Source organism: Lissotriton helveticus, chromosome 12 (genome assembly GCF_964261635.1).
Source record: "Lissotriton helveticus chromosome 12, aLisHel1.1, whole genome shotgun sequence".
In the NCBI taxonomy this organism is placed as follows: domain Eukaryota; kingdom Metazoa; phylum Chordata; class Amphibia; order Caudata; family Salamandridae; genus Lissotriton; species Lissotriton helveticus.
In genome coordinates, this window is record NC_136073.1 from 860,745,587 (window position 1) to 860,767,928 (window position 22,342).

Here is a 22,342-nt window from a genome sequence, read left to right on the forward strand (position 1 = left end):
GTGCGGAGGGTGCTGAAGTTTTATCTTGATAAGACTAAAGATATTCGTAGGTCAGACCAATTGTTCATCAATTATGGCTCAGTCAGGACAGGTCTTGCTACCTCTAAACAGTCCATCTCGAGGTGGATTGTGTCCTGCATTCAGTTGTGTTACTGCAAAGCTAATAAGTCCTTAGGGGGCAAACCTAAGGCTCATTCCACCAGGGGCAAGGCTGCTACGACAGCTATGCTCCGTAATGTTCCCATTGCAGAGATCTGCAAGGCGGCCACTTGGAAGTCGGTCCATACCTTTGCTACGCATTACTGCCTGGACTCTGATGCCAGGGCAGACGCTCAGGTTGGGCAGGCTTCGCTGCGGAATCTGTTCGCACAGTAGTGGCGTTATTTTACTCTCCACCGCCGCTTGGTGTGGGGATGGGCTTGCCATTCTATTCACTAGATTATGACTATACACAGAGATCCCCTACTACAGAAGGAGTAGTTTCTGTCCTGTAACTCCAGTTCTGTAGTAGGGGTATCTCTGTTATAGTCATAAGCGCCCTCCCGCCTCCCCGGTGGAGTGTTGTTCATGTTCATAATGCTACAGGTCTGGCGTTTTCTACGCCTTCGAAAAGAACTGAGGCTAAGTTGGACCTGCTATGCATTCTGGGATACTGAGAGAAGGTTCTGGAAGGTTCCTTAAAGGCGCAGTATCCTGATTAAGCCACATAATGGCAGCCTATGGGGCTTGTCTGTCCAGGTTCTTCTCTCTATCATTCCTGAGGGATTTTGCTGTTAAGCAAGGGAAATCTGTACAGGCTTTGCTGTTTTGTGGATTTTATGGTGGAATTTCTAGTTGAAGTACTGGACAGTGTAGCCTTTTGGCTGCATTATCTGTCTTTAAATTCTCTCTTAAGTGTCTATGCATTTTCTGCATTTTTTGACACTGTAAGAGATTATTTTTGATTGCTCCGGGGTCCACGCACATGGGCGGGACTATTCACTAGATTATGACTATAACAGAGATACCCCTACTACAGAACTGGAGTTACAGGACAGAAACTACTCCTTCTTGTTCATGAAATCTGTCTTCCCACATTCTTTCTGGTCCTCTTACAACATTCATGAAGTGGCTGCTGGCTCTGTTTGTCAGAGCCACCTTCCAGATGTCTGCCATTTTTGATTGTGGTCCTTTTCATATATCTGAAGAATAAAAAAAAACTGATTTGAACAATTGGGCACATTGTTCCATGTGTTTATTGTATGCCTTCTTTGTTTCTTTTCTCTTAGGTTAGTGCCAATGGAAACGTGTTGCGGAGTGAGATTGTGGGGTCCATCAAAATGAGGGTGTTTCTCTCAGGGATGCCAGAACTTCGTCTTGGCTTAAATGATAAAGTGCTGTTTGAGAACACTGGCAGTAAGTATATTTCATTGAGCATTGGTTTTGCAGAATTTGCATTTACGATGCTGTGAAAGGTTAGCTACCACCTCCGATGAGTCCAGCCCTCCCTAACCATAACATTGTATTTGTCCCTCATAGTACTTCCCTTTATTTAAAATACCATGTTTATTTGCAATCACATTTTGTGTAGTTTTAAATATTTGTCTCCTGCATCTCTCACCAGGTGTGGACATTAAAATTAAATTATTAGCCTGGGATTCGCTCCAGAGCACAATGTCAGTTTTATTGATGCTATCTGCATGCAGTAAGCCTGGTCGTGGCAGGTGGGAAAAGAACGCATAGTTAGTGCTTGTCTCCTTTAATTGGAGCTGGACCAGAATATTCCACGCCATCTTGATGTTATGAGACATTGCTTGCCCATGAGAATATAAAAGCTCTTTGTTTTTAAAATGGGTTGAATACTTTCCAGCCAGTTACAATCCCCGGAAGATATCAAACATCTGAATTCCACGCTTATTAACACTCAATCCTGGCTGGCCGATAATCACCTCAAACTAAATGCTCTGAAAACTGAGTTCCTACTCATCTCACCCCCGGCGAAAATTTCCACCACCCAAACCTGGCTCAAAAACCTAACAGCACTCAATGTCCAACCTACCATCGTTAATTCGGCGAAATCCCTAGGCATCGCACTCGACGCCAAACTCATCATGCAGCAGCACGTTAGCAAAGCCACAAAAGCAGCTAATTTCCAAATCAACACACTGAGGAAAATTAAACCCTTCCTCCCGGCCGAAGACTTCCAAACTGCTGTACAAGCTTTAGTCATCCCTCGAATAGACTACGGAATTGTGGCCCTCAGCGGACTCCCGCTATCCACAACAGCACCCTTAAGAGCCTCCCTGAACGCTGCCGCGAGACTCATTACTGGCTCAAGAAAACATTAGCATATATCCCCAGACTTAAAGTCTCTAAAATGGCTGCCCTTTGAAGCCAGAATACAGCTAAAAATTGCAGTTATGACACACGCGGCCTTGCACCACAATGCACCCAACTACCTCGCTCAAAAGTTGTCTATATCAGGAGGCTCAAGATCCAATAGAAGTACAAAAAATCTACTCCTGAAACCTCGTAGATTCCGGAAAGAGAAAACATACAAGCGCTCCTTCTCGGGAATGGCACCCAGGATCTGGAATGCGCTCCCTCCTGAAACTAGGCTTATCTCCTCCACTGCACTCTTCAAGAAAGAGGTGAAAACCATCCTTCTGGCCAAGATCTCCTGAACCTTATAGGTGCTGGATCAGAGACTCTGCATTGCTTTGCATCACTGTTCACCTGGTCCTTTGGCACTATACTTCTACGTGATGGGGACACCACTACGCTACTCTCTTACTACCGACCAATATATGATACACGTTGGTTTACTGATTCACTCTCCCGATGCCCCCACTCAGTTCTCTCTATACTAAAACATTGATTTAGGCCATCCACACACCCATGGTGTACCTGAACTCCTCTGTAGTGGGAACAATGACTTGTGCCATCTGATATTACTTGTTTACCTGATTGTATACTGACATGTTTTATGTATGTTATTATTATCCTACCATGTTAATGACTATTATATTGCTCCCATTTTCTCTGTTCATTCCTACTGCCCCTACCCTGTCTTTGTGAAGCGCTCTGATATCTGTAAGGATCTTGTTCGCGCTATACAAAACTTTGAATAAATAAATAAATAAATAAATCCCCGCAGCATCCGCCTCAAAGCCCTCCTAGTCTGAGCTTTCAGACCCACGAGACGCCAGTGGGGGGCAGGGTTCGCCATCACCTCCTTCACTGGCGCAACATCACATCGGACAGGTGGGTGCTGCAAATCGTCCGAAGGGGCTACTCCCTACCCTTCGAGGCGACCCCTCCAGCCATGCCACCGCAGTACCACCGCGTGTCGGGGGATCACTTGAATCTTCTGCGAGAGGAAGTTACAGCCCTCTTGGCCAAGGGGGCCATCGAGCGCGTTCCTGGGCCAGAAGTAGGGTGTGGTTGTTGCTCCCACTACTTTCTGGTTCCCAAGAAGGGCAAAGGGGGCCAACGCCCTATCTTGGACCTGCGGAACGTCAACGGCTTCCTCCGGAAGGAGAGGTTCAAGATGCTGACACTGGCTCAGGTCTTAGCTGCCCTGGACCCAGGAGACTGGATGGTAGCGTTGGACTTGCAGGACGCTTATTTCCACATCCCCGTCCTGCCGGCCCACCGGCGCTACCTGCGGTTCATGGTAGGCCACGAGCACTTTCAGTTTACCGTGCTCCCCTTCGGCCTTACCAGCGCCCCACGGGTGTTCACGAAAGTGATGGCGGTGGTCGCAGCTCATCTGCGCAGGTTAGGAGTGTCAGTCTTCCCCTACCTCGACGACTGGTTGTTGAAGGCGGGCTCGCCCCAGACAGTCGTCAGCCACCTTCAGACTACGGCCGACCTCCTGCACCTGCTGGGGTTCTCCATCAATGTGCCAAAGTCGCACCTGTGTCCCTCTCAGAAGCTCCTCTTCATCGGAGCGGGTCTAGACTCGGCGCAGTTTCGGGTTTATCCTCCCGTACAGCGGGTTCGGGATATTCAGGCTCTGATTCCGATCTTTTAGTCTTTATCCCGAGTCTCGGTCAGGTTGATGCTGCGGCTTCTGGGGCTGATGGCCTCCTGCATCCTTCTGGTGCCTCACGCCAGGTGGCGGATGCGGGCTCTGCAGTGGGACCTGAAGTTTCAGTGGGCCCAGCATCAGGGCAACTTGTCCGACCATGTCTTGATCTCAGAGGGCACTGCAAGACAGTTGCAGTGGTGGCTCACGGACCGCGATTGGGTCAGCGGCAGATCCCTCTCCCTACCCCAACCGGAGCACGTAGTTGTGATGGACGCGTCCCTCCAGGGTTGGGGAGGCCACATGGGAGAGGCGGAGATCAGAGGCCTCTGGCCTCCGGCGGAGTCCCAGCTCCATATCAACCTTCTGGAGCTGCGGGCGATCCGACTTGCACTGAAGGCATTCCTCCCCTCTGTCCGGGGGAGTGTAGTGCAGGTGTTCACGAACAGCACCACCGCCATGTGGTACTGCTACAAACAGGGCGGGGTGGGGTCGTGGACCCTTTGCCAGGAGGCTCTGCGCCTCTGGCAGTGGCTGGAACATCAGGGCGTGACCCTGGTGGTTCAACACCTGGCAGGTTACCTGAACGCCAGGGCGGACAAACTCAGCCGTCGGTGCATGATGGATCACGAATGGTGTCTGAACCTTGGTTAGATCTATTCGCCACAGAAGAGAACGTGCAATGTCATCAGTTCTGCGCGTTGGAATTTCCAAGGCGGCACTCGCTTGGAGACGCTTTTCGTCGCGAGTGGAGTTGCGGTCTGTTGTACGCCTTTCCGCTTATACCACTTCTGCCCAGAGTGCTGAAGAAGATCAGGCGCGACCGGGCCCAAGTCATCCTTGTGGCTCCGGACTGGGCACGGAGGTTCTGGTATCCCGAGCTCCTCAGCATGCCTGTCGATGCCCCGATTCGTCTGCCCCTGCAGGAGGACCTTCTGTTGCAGCAGCAGGGGACGGTCCTCCACCCGAACCTTTCCAGTCTCCACTTACATGCGTGGAGATTGAGCGACGGCAGTTGAGGCCATTTGACTTGCCTCCTGAAGTCTGTAATGTCATTCTGGCAGCCAGACGTCCCTCCACAAAATCGGTATATGCCTGCAGGTGGAACAAATTTGTGGCATGGTGCACAGCAAAGGCTATAGATCCCCTTTCTGCCCCTCTTTCAGAGGTTCTCCTCTTTCTTCTCTCTCTTGCCCAGCAGGGCTCTGCTCTGGGCACTCTAAAGGGCTACCTCTCTGCCATTTCCGCCTTCTTCAGCCCTCAGCCCTCTTTCTTCAAGTCCCCGGTTGTAAATAGGTTTTTGAAGGGCATCACTCATATGTTTCCTCCAGTTCCTTTTGTGATGCCTCAGTGGGACTTGAACCTTGTTCTAACTTTTCTGATGTGCGCTCCCTTTGAGCCACTTCATAACTGTCCTCTTCGCCTTCTTACTCTGAAGACCGCTTTCCTGGTTGCCATCACCTCTGCCAGGAGAGGGAGTGAGCTCCAGGCCCTTTCTTCTAAGCCTCCTTTCAGACCATCCGGACAAAGTTGTGTTGCGGACGCGACCCTCTTTCCTGCCCAAGGTAGTCACAGCCTTCCAAATCGGGCAGTCCATCACTTTGCCCACCTTCTTTCCGCCTCCGCATCCCTCGAAAGAGGAAGAGAGGCTCCACGGTCTGGACCCAAAACGTGCACTCTCATTCTATCTGGATGGCACACGCCAGTTCCGGGTGGATGACCAACTCTTTGTTGGTTACGTGGGCGCTAAGAAGGGACGGGTGGTACACAAATTAATCATTTCTCGATGGGTCGTCTTGTGCATCCTGGCTTGTTACTCTTTGGCTCGAAAGGATCCTCCTGTGGGACTTCGTGCCCATTCCACAAGGGCTACGGCTGCTACTGCCCTGGGCCGGGGAGTCCCCTTGCAGCACATATGTCAGGCAGCTACGTGGGCCTCGCTGCACACGTTCGCAAGACACTACTGCCTGGACAGCCAAGTCCAGAGAGGTGGCTTTTTCGGCTATTCCGTTCTCCAGGACTTTCTGGTGTGATCATTGGTTCGCAGACCCACCACCGGGGTTGGTATTGCTGGGGTATCTATTCTAAGGTAAGGAATCTAATACTAACCTGTTTCTTTCAGATGCACAAGTTACTTACCTTCGGTAACGATATATCTGTAATAAACAGTAGTTAGTATTAGATTCTTTACCTTAGAATATCCCCAGGCGTCAGACTGGATCCGGAAACTTTTGCGTAGCAGTACCCTTGCGCGTCGGTAGGCGTCGTCTGCGGCTCCGCGTCCGTCGTCGGCGTCGTTGGCGCTGGGATGACGTCGCCGGAGTACTTCGACACCGCCCTCGCGCGCTGACGTCAGTTCTTATACACAGCTTTTCCGCGCCAGAAAACACAGAGCCATGATAAAAACCAACACTGGTGCCATAAAAACTAGGGCCCTGAAAGGGGATGACCTTAACCCTAGATATCGGTTCGCAGAACGGGGAGGATGGGTGGGGCGGTAAAGAATCTAATACTAACTACTGTTTCTTACAGATATATCGTTACCGAAGGTAAGTAACTTGTGCATCTGAAAGAAACAGGTTAGTATTAGATTTGTTACCTTAGAATAGATACCCCAGCAATACCAACCCCGGTGGTGAGTCTGCGAACCAATGATCACACCAGAAGGTCCTGGAGAAAGGAACGGCCGAAAAAGCCATCTCTCCGGACTTGGCTGTCCAGGCAGGAGTGTCTTGCGAACGTGTGCACTGAGGCCCACGTAGCTGCCTGACAGATGTCCTGCAAGGGGACTCCCCGGCCCAGGGCAGTAGTAGCTGCCGTGGCCCGTGTGGAATGGGCACGAAGCCCCACAGGAGGCTCCTTTCGAGCCAAAGAGTAACAAGACTTGATGCACAAGACGACCCATCGAGAAATGGTTTGTTTGTGCACCGCCTGTCCCTTCTTAGCGCCCACGTAACCAACGAAGAGTTGCTCATCCACCCGGAACTGGCGTGTGCGATCCAAGTAGAATGAGAGCGCACGTTTTGGGTCCAGACGGTGGAGCCTCTCTTGCTCCTTCGAGGGATGCGGAGGTGGAAAGAAGGAGGGCAAAGTAATGGACTGCCCGATGTGGAAGGCTGTGACTACCTTGGGCAGGAAAGAGGGTCGCGTCCGCAACACAACTTTGTCCGGATGGATTGAAAGGAAAGGAGGTTTAGAGGAAAGGGCCTGGAGCTCACTCACTCTCCTGGCAGAGGTGATGGCAACCAGGAAAGCGGTCTTCAGAGTAAGGAGGCGAAGAGGACAGTTATGAAGTGGCTTAAAGGGAGCACACATCAGAAAAGTGAGAACAAGGTTCAAGTCCCACTGAGGCATCACGAAAGGAACTGGAGGAAACATATGAGTGATGCCCTTCAAAAACCTATTTACAACCGGGGACTTGAACAAAGAGGGCTGATCAGGTAGCCTTAAGAAGGCGGAAATGGCTGAGAGGTAGCCCTTCAGAGTGCCCAGAGCAGAGCCCTGCTGGGCAAGAGAAAAAAGAAAGAGGAGAACCTCTGAAAGAGGGGCAGAAAGGGGATCCACAGCCTTTGCTGTGCACCATGCCACGAATTTGTTCCACCTGCAGGCGTATACCGATTTTGTGGAGGGATGCCTGGCTGCCAGAATGACATTACAGACTTTAGGAGGCAAGTCAAATGGCCTCAGCTGCCGCCGCTCAATCTCCACGCATGTAAGAGGAGACTGGACAGGTTCGGGTGGAGGACCGTCCCCTGCTGCTGCGACAGAAGGTCCTCCTGAAGGGGCAGACGAATCGGGGGAATCGACAGACATGCTGAGTAACTCGGGATACCAGAACCTCCGTGCCCAGTCCGGAGCCACAAGGATGACTTGGGCCCGGTCGCGCCTGATCTTCTTCAGCACTCTGGGCAGAAGTGGTATAAGCGGAAAGGCGTACAACAGACCGCGACTAAAAGTGTCTCCGAGCGAGTGCCGGCTTGGAAATTCCAACGTGCAGAACTGATGACATTGCGCGTTCTCTTCTGTGGCGAATAGATCTAACCAAGGCTCTCCCCACTGCTGAAAGAGGCCTTGCGCCACGTCCGAGTTCAGACGCCATTCGTGATCCATCATGCACCGACGGCTGAGTTCGTCCGCCCTGGCGTTCAGGGAACCTGCCAGGTGTTGAACCACCAGGGTCACGCCCTGATGTTCCAGCCACTGCCAGAGGCACAGAGCCTCCTGGCATAGGGTCCACAACCCCACCCCGCCCTGTTTGTTGCAGTACCACATGGCGGTGGTGTTGTCCGTGAACACCTGCACCACACTCCCCCGGACAGAGGGGAGGAATGCCTTCAGTGCAAGTCGGATCGCCCGCAGCTCCAGAAGGTTGATATGGAGCTTGGACCCCTCCAGAGACCTGAGGCCTCTGATCTCTGCCTCTCCCATGTGGCATCCCCAGCCCTGGAGGGACGCGTCCGTCACAACTACGTGCTCCGGTTGGGGTAGGGAGAGGGATCTGCCGCTGACCCAATCGCGGTCCGTGAGCCACCACTGCAACTGTCTTGCAGTGCCCTCCGAGATCAAGACATGGTCGGACAAGTTGCCCTGATGCTGGGCCCACTTAAACTTCAGGTCCCACTGCAGAGCCTGCATCCGCCACCTGGCGTGATGCACCAGAGGGATGCAGGAGGCCATCAGCCCCAGAAGCCGCAGCGTCAACCTGACCGAGACTCGGGATAAAGGCTGAAAGATCGGGATCAGAGCCTGAATATCCCGAACCCGCTGTTCGGGAGGATAAACCCGAAACTGCGCCGAGTCTAGAACCGCTCCGATGAAGAGGAGCTTCTGAGAGGGACACAGGTGCGACTTCGGCACATTGATGGAGAACCCCAGCAGGTGCAGGAGGTCGCCCGTAGTCTGGAGGTGGCTGACGACTGTCTGGGGCGAGCCCGCCTTCAACAACCAGTCGTCGAGGTAGGGGAAGACTGAAACCCCTAACCTGCGCAGATGAGCTGCGACCACCGCCATCACTTTCGTGAACACCCGTGGGGCGCTAGTAAGGCCGAAGGGGAGCACGGTAAACTGAAAGTGCTTGTGGCCTACCGTGAACCCGCAGGTAGCGCCGGTGGGCCGGCAGGACGGGGATGTGGAAATAAGCATCCTGTAAGTCCAACGCTACCATCCAGTCTCCTGGGCCAGGGCAGCTAAGACCTGAGCCAGTGTCAGCATCTTGAACCTCTCCTTCAGGAGGAAGCCATTGACGTTCCGCAGGTCCAAGATAGGGCGTAAGCCCCATTTGCCCTTCTTGGGAACCAGAAAGTAGTGGGAGTAACAACCACACCCTACTTCTGGCCCAGGAACGCGCTTGATGGCCCCCTTGGCCAAGAGGGCCACAACTTCCTCTTGCAGAAGATTCAAGTGATCCCCCGACACGCGGTGGTACTGCGGTGGCATGGCTGGAGGGGTCGCCTCGAAGGGAAGGGAGTAGCCCCTTCGGACGATTTGCAGCACCCACCTTTCCAATGTGATGTCGCGCCAGTGGAGGAGGTGATAGCGAACCATGCCCCCTACTGGCGTCTCGTGGGCCTGCAAGCTCGGACTAGGAAGGCTTTGAGGCGGATGCTGCGGGGGTGGATGTGGACTGGCTGCGCCGTTGTCCACGAGCACCGCCACGGCGGTTACCACGTCCGCCACTGCGCTGGATGTTAGTCTGCGACCCGTGGCTGGTGGGAGGTGTGGGGACGCCCCTTCCTTGGCTTTGAAAGGGGCGAGAGGAAGCAGATTGCTGGCGCGGGGCCAACAGGCCCAAGGACTTTGCCGTAGCCCTGGAGTCCTTAAAGCGCTCAAGCGCACTGTATGCCTTGTCGCCAAAGAGGCGACGGCCATCAAACGGTATGTCCCTAAGGGTGTTTTGGACATCAGCCGAAAAATTGGCAGACCTCAGCCTGGCGTGGCGACGAATAGCCACCGTCGTTGCCATCGCTCTACCCAGGGAGTCCGTAGTATCTAGTCCACATCCTTCGGTAACGATATATCTGTAAGAAACAGTAGTTAGTATTAGATTCCTTACCGCCCCACCCATCCTCCCCGTTCTGCGAACCGATATCCAGGGTTAAGGTCATCCCCTTTCAGGTTCCTAGGTTTTATGGCACCAGTGTTGGTTTTTATCATGGCTCTGCATTTTTTGGTGCGGAAAAGCTGTGTATAAGAACTGACGTCAGCGCGCGAGGGCGGCGTCTAAGTACTCCGGCGACATCATCCCGGCGTCTACGACGCTGACGACGGACGCGGAGCTGCAGACGACGCCTACCGACGCGCAAGGGTACTGCTACGCAAAAGTTTCCGGATCCAGTCTGACGCCTGGGTGTATGCTAAGGTAAGGAATCTAATACTAACTACTGTTTCTTACAGATATATTGTTACTGAAGGTAAGTAACTTGTGCGTTTGTTGTATTCTGCTGTGTCTTTTCTTTATTAATTTGCATGATTAATTAAAACCTTTGCATCAATAAAAGCGCAATGTTACACTGACCTGTAAAATGGTTTCCACGGAAGGAAGTACAAAGGAAAACATTCAGGAGTCTCACTAGCAATAGATTAGGAAAAAGAATTCTTATGTACACAATAGTGACAGGTCCACAGTACAGTGACCCAACACACATTAAACGACATTGTCACTACAGAAAGGATTCAAAATACTTCTATGCAGAGCAATATATTTTTCAGATTAAAAAGAGTGTCTCAAGGAGGTGACTCGACATTTAAGGTGGCTTTTGTGCTGTATAACTAGTTGTTTAGCAAGTTCCAAGTATGCAGGGTGTTCCCTGTTTTGAGTCTTATTTGTATGTTCAGGGATGTGGCACTCAATATTGGTAGCTTGGCTGTCCATATAAAGGGTTGATCGACTATATCCCTGAAAAGTATTGGGTCTTTCAATTGGGCCGCTTTGTTTAAGTCCTCCCATACTTTCGCTCTGATTTCTTATTTCCTCTGCTGTAGATCTCGCTTGCATTTATTTCTTGCTTCCCTAATATCAGTAATGTTTAGTGGAATTTTGTTGGTAGACCCCTTTAGGGCATTGAGTGCTACAGTGCACTCAGGGCTAAACCATGATTGCTCAGCTCGCTCTTTTCAAGGTTATTTTAAACAAGCTCTTGGGATACAGCTCTACAGATCCCTGTGAAGCTGTCCCGAATTTTGACGGGCTCATCCTTCATGGAGAGACCGCAAGAAATCTCATTAGAGATCTCAACAACCAGAGTATTAAAAAAGTATGTGGCTCAATGGAGCCCCAGTTTAAATAAACCCCCATATTTGCCGAATACCTAACTGGGGGTGTAGTATTGCCAGGTGTGCCATGATGAAAAGTAGTTTGAAGCTTAAAATAACAGGGGTTTGATCACTGTGAGGGAGTGAGCACACCTCATTATGCACAAGATCTTGCACCAGATCCCTCGATACTAGGACAAAATCTATTATACTTCTTTTACCCCTTCCTACAAAAGTAAGTGGGTTGACGTTACCATTACCCCAATCGTCAGACGAGAAGGTTACATTCTGCAATAATATCAACTGATTTAGGGCTTAAACATAGGTTGAACGTACAAAGTGGCTAGTGTCATCCCCTTGAGCATTAGCGAAACCACATATACAATCCCCTCTGTGCAAACATTTGGAGATGTTAAAATCACCCACCCAAATAATTGATATGTAGTTTTTCTGCCTATGTATCGAATCTGAGACTAGCTTTACCAGCTCTTCAATAATACCTATTAGGTGTGCAGTGAAAAAATGTAATTAGAAATTTATTAAAAGAATATTAAACTGTTTTGGTGAATAAAGACTTCAAATTTGATAGCATGACTCTGATGCTAGGACTTTGACCTTCAAAGGTCTGATGGTGCAGGCTATAAAAATACCTAAAACCTCCTTCCCTCTCCCCGCTGTAGACTGAGTCGTCTCAGAACAATAAGATTTGAACCCTATAGGATTAACGGCCCAAGTCTCCTGGCAGCCTAATATATCAAATTGTTCGATCAAAGCCGGCCAGTCCTCATTATGAAGTTAACGATGGATCCCCACAATGTTCCAAGATAAAAGCTGCACGCCCTGTCCGCCCACAGAAGTTCTAAATGGATGAATGTTGACCCCAGAGTCCAATAGAGTAGATCTGAAAGAAACAGTTAGTTATAGATTCCTTACCTTAGAATTACCCCCATGCGCCAGACTGGATCCGGAAAGTTTTTCAGCAGCAATACCCCTGCGCGTCGGAAGGTGGCGTTGATCGACTTTGCGTTCGGCGTCGTGGTCCGAGGGATGATGTTGCAGTAGCTAAATAGACACCGCCCTCGCTCTCTGATGTCAGTTCTTTCTTTTTCCGCCCCAGCAAGCGCAGATCCGGAGAGAGTGGTACCTCCAGTCACTTTTTGACTGACTTTTTTGCGACTTTTGTCGACTTCATTCTTGAGTCCATCGACTTCTGGTGCACGAGGGATGCCCAGCTTCAAGGCATGCGGTTCCTGTACCCTACTGATGTTGGTGACAGATCCGCACCGCGTGTGCCTCTACTGCCTGGAGCACGACCATGACCCCAAGTCGTGCTCTGACTGCTGAACCATGGCCCGAAGTCTTTGCGGGAGCGGGCCTGAAAGCTCCTCGAGGCCCGGCAGTCGTCTCCGCGTTGCTCAAGGTCCTGGTTGCGTGGTAGGTCGCGGGACCGATCGCGGAGTCATCACCACTCCTCTTCTAAGTCTTCGCACTTGGCGTCAGGTAAGTCGAACCATAAGAAGAAGTCGAAGAAGCATCATCGCTCTTTGACTTCCCCTCGCCCTTCGGCCGACGTGACGAAGGGTGCGGGTGGTGCCTCTCCTGCGGCTCTGCGAGCAGAGCCTTCAGGTTCGCCTCCAGCCTTCCCGGGACCGGGAGTGACCCCTGCCCAGCTTCGTCAATTTTACGAAGCGATGCACACCATCTTTGGGCAGCCTGGATCTAGGTCAGCGCCAGCCGACCTCGTTACACCTGACCAGCGCCGATTCGACCAGCACCATGTCTGCAGCCGACGCCAGCTGGTCCGCCCCGATGAGGACACGGAGCAGGATCGGTGTCGACAGACGCCAGATCCGGTGCCGATGGGTACTTTTGTCCCCGTGTTCCACCCTGGCCATTTCCAGCCAGATTGGCAGCTAGAGGAGGGTGAGGAAGACTGGGAGGGGTCTGGTGACCCTTTAACAGACCAGCTAGATTATGATCCAGACTGGAGAGAGGAACAGTGGTCTGGATAACTCCCCAGACCCAGGCATGTTGTCTCCTAACGTGGCTACGAAGGAGGGAGCGTCATACGCAGTCGTGTTGCGTAGAGTGGCCGAGGCTCTCCACCTCGAGCTACTTACGGTGGCAGTCAGGACTAACCTCCTGACAGAGGTGCTTCAGCCAGCAGCAAGCACTTCAGAGCCCCTGCTGTCGTTCAATGAAGCCCTAACGGACATCCTTTTGGGACCTTGGTCTAGGCCCAATACAGGGGCTCCTGTGGATAGGATGATTGCCCGACGCCACCACCCGGCCCCGGGCGACCCCACTTTCCTCTTCCCAACACCCCACCCCTGAGAGCTTGGTGGTCCAAGCCTCCACTTCCAAAGGCTCCTTCCCTAACGCTCCACCTGATAGGGAATCCAAAAAGTTGAACCAACTTGGGAAGATGTTTTTCTTCTCCAGCTTGGGACTGCGATCGGTAAACACTGCATGTCTGTTGGGCCGTTATTCCCACTCTGTGTGGGATACGGTGGCGTATCGGGGTAACAGAAAGTTATGGCTCTCATGGCCAAGGGTGCCATCGAACAAGTTCCTGCCTCAGAAGTAGGTCGTGGTTGCTATTCCCACTACTTTCTGGTGCCCAAGAAGGACAAGGGTCTGAGTCCTATCTTGGATCTCAAGAATATTAACCTTTTCCTCCGGAAGGAGAAGTTCAAAATGTTGACCCTGGCTCAGGTCCTGTCTGCCCTAGACCTTGGAGACTGGATGGTAGCGTTCGACTTGCAGGACGCTTATTTTCACATCCCCGTTCTGCTGGTCCACCGACGTTACCTCTGGTTCATGGTAGGCCACGAGCAACTTCAGTTTGCCGTGCTCCCCTTTGGCCTTACCAGTGCCCCTCGGGTGTTCACGACAATGATGGCGGTGGTCGCAGCTCATATGCGCAGATCAGGGTTTCCAGTCTTCCCCTATCTCGACGACTGGTTGTCGAAGGCGGGCTCGCCCCAGGCAGTTGTCTCCCACCTCCAGACTACGACCGGCCTCCTGGGGTTCTCCATCAACATACTGAAGTCACACCCGACTCACTCTCAGAAGCTCCTCTTCATCGGTGCACGACACAGTTTCGGGTCTAACCTCCCGAACATGAGTCTGGGATATTCGGGCTATGATTCCCAGGTTTTGGTCAGGATGACCCTCCGGCTACTGGGCCTGATGGCCTCCTGCATCCTGCTGGTGGACCATGCCAGACAGCATATGCAGGCTCTGCAGTGGGACCTGAAGTTCCAGTGGGCGCAGCATCAAGGGAACCTGTCCGATTGCGTCCAGATCTCGTAGGGCACTGCAAGCCAACTGCAGTGGTAGCTCACGAACCAGGATTGGGTCAACGGCGGATCCCTCTCCCTTCCTCAAACAGAGTTCATGGTGGTGACCGATGCATCACTTCTGGGATGGGGCGGCCACAAGGGGGAGATTATTAAAATGACTCATAGCGACCACTGGTGACTGGCTGCAGCTCTACCCTCCATCTGGAGGGATCTGCCATCAGAGTGCATCACCTCACAGTTAAGTATAGAGAAAATTGAGAAAACGTTATTAGAATAGAAATGAGAATTGCCCAAGCCACTAGGTCTGACTTTACTGTGCTAGCACATAGAAACACAAGTATGCACAACTATTCGTGCTGTTGCATCTCTTCTTATTGTGGTGGTGACTGGTTCGAGAGGTTGTGAATCGTTTTGTTTTTATTATCTTCTCTGCAGGTGTCTGTATTTTCGTTGCAACTTGTTCCCTGCTGTGAATATAGCTGTTTTTTGTATTTCTGTTTGCGGATTTCTCCATAGTTCTGGTCCCTGCTGTAGTTGTATATCTTGCTATTGTGGCTGGTGCTGTTCTGGCTGCTGTGGTGGTCACTATGGTAGCAGTGCTGGTGACCTCGGTTGCTGCTGTTAAAGAAGTTGTCAGCGTTGTAATCACTGCCATAGCGGCATCTCTGGTCATTGCTGTGGTTCCTGTTGTGTTTTGAGCTGTGCTGGCCGCTGTTGTGAGGGCGAAATGGGTTGATCCACTGCCCGACCACTCTGGATATATATATTTGTTAATCACATGAGCTCTTGAAGACCGCTATAGTGGCCTCTAGCTAGATGTAAACACATAGTTCATTTAGCAAATAATTTGTCTTAAACACTAGGAATTGATTTGAGCACTCTGAAATCATGGAAAGGAAACGCGGAGAAACTTATAAAACTTCATAATTAAAAACAATGGAAGGTGCCAAAGTTGCCTAATAGTGTAGATCATCGGTATTTATTATATTTATAATTGATATTTGATGAAGAATGGACATTACTTATTGAGAAAAGAAGTGTTTTACAGAGAGAATTTTTGCTATATCAAGAACCCGTCAGTGACTCGCAGTACATAGAATAGCATTGTGTTTGGTCCAATTGAGACCGGATTATAAAAATAAGCATGTGAACGAATAGATGGGCCTGAACAGCACATTGGGCACCTGTTTATTTGTAATACAGATGTTTATAGTTTCTGGCTCAGGTGATTTCTCATGATCCCATAATTTTTCAGGAAATGCTGACTGATTTGAATGCAGGTTTCATGATTCCACTAAATCGCACTGCTTCCTTCACAAACTGGTTATCTGCTGAATGTAGAATGCAGAAGAACTGTTGGACTTTGTGCTAACAATGAAAGTATACAATACCTGCTGTCTGCTTCCTTTGAAGGGGGAAAAAGCAAGTCTGTGGAATTGGAAGATGTCAAATTTCACCAATGTGTTCGGCTTTCTCGATTTGAAAATGACAGGACAATTTCATTCATCCCTCCTGATGGAGAGTTTGAGCTCATGTCTTATCGCTTGAACACACATGTAAGTCCAGAAAAAACTCGTAGTTTTATCTGTTTACATCTTACAAGATCTTACCATAAACAGTATATTGGTTTTTTTTTAATTGTCATTTAATTTACCTCTTTATTTTAACTCTTTTATGACATTAGTCAGATGGTCAACGAAAGGACGGAGATTGTAAGGACATGACTTCAGGATATTGACATTTATTTTGATGCAGGCCTTGGGTTAACTCGTAGGTATGGCTCAAAATTTGCTGTTGCTATTTAGTGACCCAACATGGGACCTGGGTCTCTTGGAGGCTGGCGTTAACATGGTGTTTGCAACCAGTTGGTTTAGCCCTCATAGGCTTTGATTATTATGATACGTTCATTGCACATAAAATTCATGCTGCTGCTGATTTCCTCTTGATGTTCATACTGCACATTGGTGCGATTGTGCCAAAAGGTTTTTAAGATGATGGAGTAAAATATATTTTGCTCTTTACCAGGGCCGTTAATAGTAAAACGTTTGTCAAGGTACTTTCATAATACAATGCTCTTTAAAAGTCACCCTGCCTTAGCAGCCAGAATAACCAACATCAACAACTAATGAGCCAACAACTATTTATTCCTGCTACAACAAAAGGCAAAATGTTCTTCTCCAGAACTGGAGGCTTCTGTTATTTGTCCCCTCTGCTGCATTATTGTCTGCTGTGGCTTAATTCCGTGGCTTTAAGCCACTTATGTTTAGAGTTACTGGTATTCTGGGGCTTACCTCTGGACTTTAAAAAAACTCTTGGGTTGTTTCTCCCCTCAAATTATTCTTAAGTGAAACAAAGCCCACATTCTTTTCATAACACCTGCTATCTACTATTTCATGTCTGTACTGTGAGTGGAGTTATTCTCTGCAATATTTGTGTTCACATACAGTAAATTCACAGTGCAATAGAGTTCGATATTCCTATGTGAGCAGTGGTAATTATCTCATCCCTCGCAGGTTAGAAATTAAATTAATTCTCTAAGGGAGGCTGCATGACATTTTTAAAAATTCATAATTTAAAAATAAGGTGAGGTTACTGTGTAAAGCTGGAAACTCCCATTTAACATGTAATAGCAGAACAGTATCCAACAAAGATCTAGGAAGGCAGAAAGCATTTCAGGCTATCCAATAAATTCCCCATTAGATATATTGCAGATGTTTCTTGTTGTCATCCTAGAACTCTGGCATGGGTCCGGTTCCCTTGACTTTACATTGGAAACTCATGTTGTAACAGAAAGCAGATCTAGGTGTAGATACTTTGCTGCAAGCTTTTACAAGTGAACCACCCACACAACCCTACTCACATGGTCCAACCACTACATCATACATTTCAAGATACTCACCCACCAAGCCACCCAGTCAGAAAAACCCAAAGCGCCATCAAGACACTGGCTCAAAATATCCAAAGAAAATTGGACATAAACCCTACAGTAATGCCCACACAACAACACCGGGAACCTCAATGTTGACACGAAGCTCTTCAATAAATGGCTCGCCTACTGCGCCAACCGCACTGCTCCCACCAGAAACAAGACCTGCAAGAACAAAAAACGACCCAGGTGGTACATGAACGACCTCAATGAGTACAAACCCCAGTGCAAACAACTCGAGAGAAATAGGTGACTACAAAAACACCACCGCAAGCTCCACATACAAAGCCGCCCTCACCTCTGCTACCACCGACTACGAGATGCAAAGAAAAAGGACCTAACTCTCATACTCTAACCCAGCTCCAATAGTTGCAAAGAACTCTGCACCACGTCATGGAGTTCTCCAATCTTCTTTGACCCACAGAATACCAGTATGAACTCCCTTGACCAGCCGAACACCTCCTTGATCGCCAAACATCAGCTAAGCAACTGGAAGCCCCTCTTGAATAAAGAAACCACCACCCTGATTATTACTTTAAACTAGGAGCTCTATCATACCCATGCCCTCACTTCATATCTTGAAACAACCATCATCTCCACTGTGCTCACCATTATCATTAACACCTCCGTAACCAAGCCACCTCCCGTCTTGCTGGAAAAATGCAGAAGTCAATGTCCTATTGAAGAAACCAACAGTGGAACCCTAACACCCTCAGCAACTACAGACCCATCTCCCTTCTGCCTTTTGCAGCTTAAGTCATGGAGAAAGCCATCAATACGCAACTCACAGACACCCTAGAACTCCATCAGCTAGTAGACTGCTCTGACCAACCGCAGCACCAAAACAGTCCTCATTGCGGCCACCGATGACATTAGAAGCATCCTCGACCAAGGAGAAGCAGCCACACTCATCCTCCTCGACCTCTCTGCAGCTTTCGATACGGTCTCCCACAAGACACTCAGAAGGCTTCAGCATTTGTGTATCTTTAGACTGATCCTCGCCACGTGGATATCCTCCTTGCTCACGGACAGAACTCAACGAGTTAAGCTTTCCCCCTACACCTCAGAATCCAAGAAACCCATCTGCGGAGACCCTCAAAGATCGCCTCTCAGCCTAACACTCTTCAACGTCTACATGACGCCCCTCGCAGACATAGTCCAAGCCGATGGCATCAACATAGTATCCTACACCGACGACCCACAGCTTATCCTCTTTCTTACCAACTCAGTCAGCACTGCCAAAGCAATCTTCACCAACTGCATGAGCAACGTCGCTGCTTGGATGAAAAACAGCTGCCTCCAGCTCAACACAGAAAAAACCGAAGTCCTAATCATAAGCAACAATCACTTCCCCTGGGACACCACTTGGTGGCCCTCTGAACTTGGGGCCCCACCCACCCCTGCGTACCGTTCCAAGAACCTCAGGATCATCCTGGAGACCAACCTTTCAATGAGCAGACACATCAACGCTGTCTCCTCATCATGCTTCCACATCATTTATTTATTTATAAAATTTCTAGAAGCGCACAAATACCTTGCGGTGTCTCGGCGCTGGAGTTCGTTAAGATTACAGGGAGCTCCTACAGGGACTTACTGGTTGAAAAGCCAAGTTTTTATGTGTTTCCGAAATATAAGCAAGGAGGAACTTGATCTGATATTAAGGGGGAGCTGATTCCACAATTTCGAGGCAGCAACTGTGAAGCGTTTATCACCCCATGTTGCTTTCCTAGTGCGTGGAATATCAAGTAGCTGAGATGCCGCAGAGCGTAGGGAACGATTGGGTTTATAGAAAGTGATAGATTTTTTTAGGAAGTCAGGTCCAGTATTGTTCAATATTTTATAAATGATGCACAGCGCCTTAAAGTTTGTGCGGCTTCTGACAGGCAGCCAATGTAGTTGGCGAATAATGGGAGAGATGGATGAGAATTTCGGTGTACCAGTTAGAATTCTCGCAGCAGCATTTTGCACTAGTTGTAATTTATTCATGACTTGTTCCTGTGCATTCAGCCATAGTCCGATGCAATAATCAATTTTTGAGAGGACTAGCGTAGACATTAGGGTTTTACCTGAGTTTTGAGGAAGAAACGGAAGAAGCTTTTTTATCATTCTCAAGGTATAAAAGGACGCTGAAACCACTGCATTGGCATGGCTAGCGAATGCTACGCAAGATTTTCAAGTGGATCCCACTGAACATTAGATGAAAAGTCACCCAGGCTCTTATCGCAAGTAGACTTGACTACGGAACCTCCCTCTACATCGGAATCCCAGTCCATGTTCTACTATGACTTCAAATCAACCAGAAAACTGCCACCAAACTCATCCTGAACATCCCGCAAAATAACCACATCTCTCCACACTTCGACAATCTCCACTGGCTCCCAGTCCAAGAAAAGTTCAAGCTACTCACATATGCCTACAAAGCTCTGCAACACCATTCCAGCTCACTTCAACAACTCCTTCAACTAATACCAACCCCCCAGACACCTTTGATCTGCATCCCAGACAAGAGCACACCTCCCTTGCATCAAGAAGACCAGAAGCGGACGACGCTCCTTCTCATACCTTGCAGCCAAAACCTATAACGACTACCCCTATAAAACCTCAGAAGCGCCCCCTCGCTGGATTTCCGAAGGAAGGAACCTCAAGACATTTTCCAGACGAAACAGTTGTGGTCTTCTCCTCCCCCCTCAGACCTGCCCTACTCCGCACCTGGATAACCTCACAGCTGATTAGCTGTGCTCTACAAATTCACCTAAGATAACAAGAGGACCTGTCACCAAAACGTTCTGGTTCCCTTGTTAAGATTTATTCTTCCAAAGTGTACCATGCTTTCAGAACATGGTCCTGGGTGTCGGATTGAGCGTTTCATGTACTGCCCAACTGTGTACATTTCAAAACTAAATCGTTAGGATGACAGCAGTCAAGGCCGTGGGAATCATGGCTGCAGCTTCTGTTCCTCATCTAACCTCCCATTCGGGGTGTCATTTGTGTGCTTATTTATTGTCGTACTTATGAGCAATTCTTGACCAGATAGGGTTTTTTGTTTTCATCACTTGCTTCACAAGTGAAAAACTCGGGTCAAACCCCATTGTATTGGGGCACTGTTTGCATAGTCTATTATTAGTAAGGCTTCATGTTTCCGTTTGTACTGACTTTTACAGATCAATAGAGACAGAAAACCATTTATTTTCTTGTCTGTATTTATTTTTAATTGTGGATAAAAACGGAAATTGGGTGCTATATGAGTGATTCTAAATACACTTTGGCATGACTGTCAGACCAATAACTGTGTGGATTGATAGGTAAGGCGGTCAAAAAAGAAAGGAATTTTAGAAAAGAGGCTTAAACAGCAGTAGATATGCACAAGGCTGATATATGAAAATATGCACATTTCATTAAGTGCATTGATTTATCTTCTGCGGTTGTTTCTATCACTGAAACCTGGCAAGAATGACTGCATGTTTATTGGTTAAATATATGTGGAAATATACCAGTTTCAGCTTTATTTTTTTCACAAAACTCATAATAAATATGGATAGATACAGATAAAGTTGACAAAAAATAAATATAAATAAATACAGACGGAAATGTAAAAAAATAAATACCATTAAGCGGGAGACCTAATTATTAGTAATTTGACGCAGAATGCCTCTTTCTACTTGTGTGTTGTCATCCTGCTCCACTTTCCTGCTAACATTCACACTGAAGTGTGTACGTGTCCGTATAGCAACAGTGCTGATCATTAGCATTGACTAATGCCGAATTTCTGTCCTGCAGGTGAAACCTCTCATCTGGATCGAGTCAGTAATTGAAAAACATTCCCACAGCCGCATTGAGTACATGATCAAGGTTAGTTGCTGTTATATTTCTTTATATTCATTCTGCAGTTTTCCTTTTTTTCTACAGAGAATTTCAAACACAAATTTAATTTATAATTAGACCTATCTATTGAGAGAGGGGCTGATCTGTTCTGTTCTGTTTTTCTTGCTTCAACTGGTCTGGTTTTGTATATCTGTTTCAGTAGCCTCCATTTACTGCCTGGTCCAGCGAACCCCTTTCTCTTTCTATGGCCAGGATTTCGGCCTCAAGGGCTAATCAGCTGGCTAGTCTCTCCAGCTCCTGCTCTGGATTTTCTAGTTCTTCTATGTGCCTGGATTGGCCTGGCTTACCTCCAGGTACAGGTTTAGGGAAGAGGATCCTAGTTTTTTCCTCTTCGTCTGTGGTATTGGAAAGGGAGCTGTCCAGCCATGTGGACTGAGTGTGGGGTGACCTACAAGTTTACCACCCCCTGTCACCCACAAATATATAATTTAGTTGAGAGAAGCAGTGTGCTTAGCACCCATTCAGAAAGCTCCAAATTATACCAATCAGTTCATATTACAGACTGATGCCTCTGAACATGGGATAGGAGCGGTCCTATCCCAGACCATTGGTGATGGCCTAGACCACTATATTGCTTTCATTAGCAGGCGGTTACTCCCCAGAGAACAGCTTTGGTGTGCCATTGAGAGGGAAGCCTTTTCTGTGGTTTGGTCCCCAAAGAAGAAGAACTCATACTTGTTTGACACCCACCTCCTTGTTCAAACTGACTGTAGGAAAGTGCCCCTTTTTTGCATGGTTATTCCACTACTTTTTGCCAGATACATGATGCCAATTTGACTGAGTTTGACCTGGGTCTCTGCCAATCAGGCTCCCAGGGCCTGTGTTCTTTCCCAAAAACTGTACCATTGTCTCCACAATCGGCACCTCTCTGGGCCACCTATAAGTCCTTTGTAAAAGGTACCCCTGGCACCAAGGGCCTGGTGACCATAGAGGAACTCTAAGGGCTGCAGCAAGTATTATGCCACCCTC

At 48.8% G+C, this 22,342-nt stretch overlaps 1 protein-coding gene across 1 annotated transcript in view; it reads left to right on the top strand.

The window, feature by feature from the left end:
• LOC144799663 (AP-1 complex subunit mu-1) overlaps positions 1-22,342 on the top strand; it is a 132,076-nt gene that overhangs the window by 59,319 nt on the left and 50,415 nt on the right. The window contains exons 6-8 of the mRNA XM_078671129.1: positions 1,269-1,395; positions 15,979-16,121; positions 21,269-21,340. Of these exons, the coding sequence (XP_078527255.1) occupies positions 1,269-1,395; positions 15,979-16,121; positions 21,269-21,340 (342 nt within the window). The remainder of the gene's footprint in view (positions 1-1,268; positions 1,396-15,978; positions 16,122-21,268; positions 21,341-22,342) is intronic.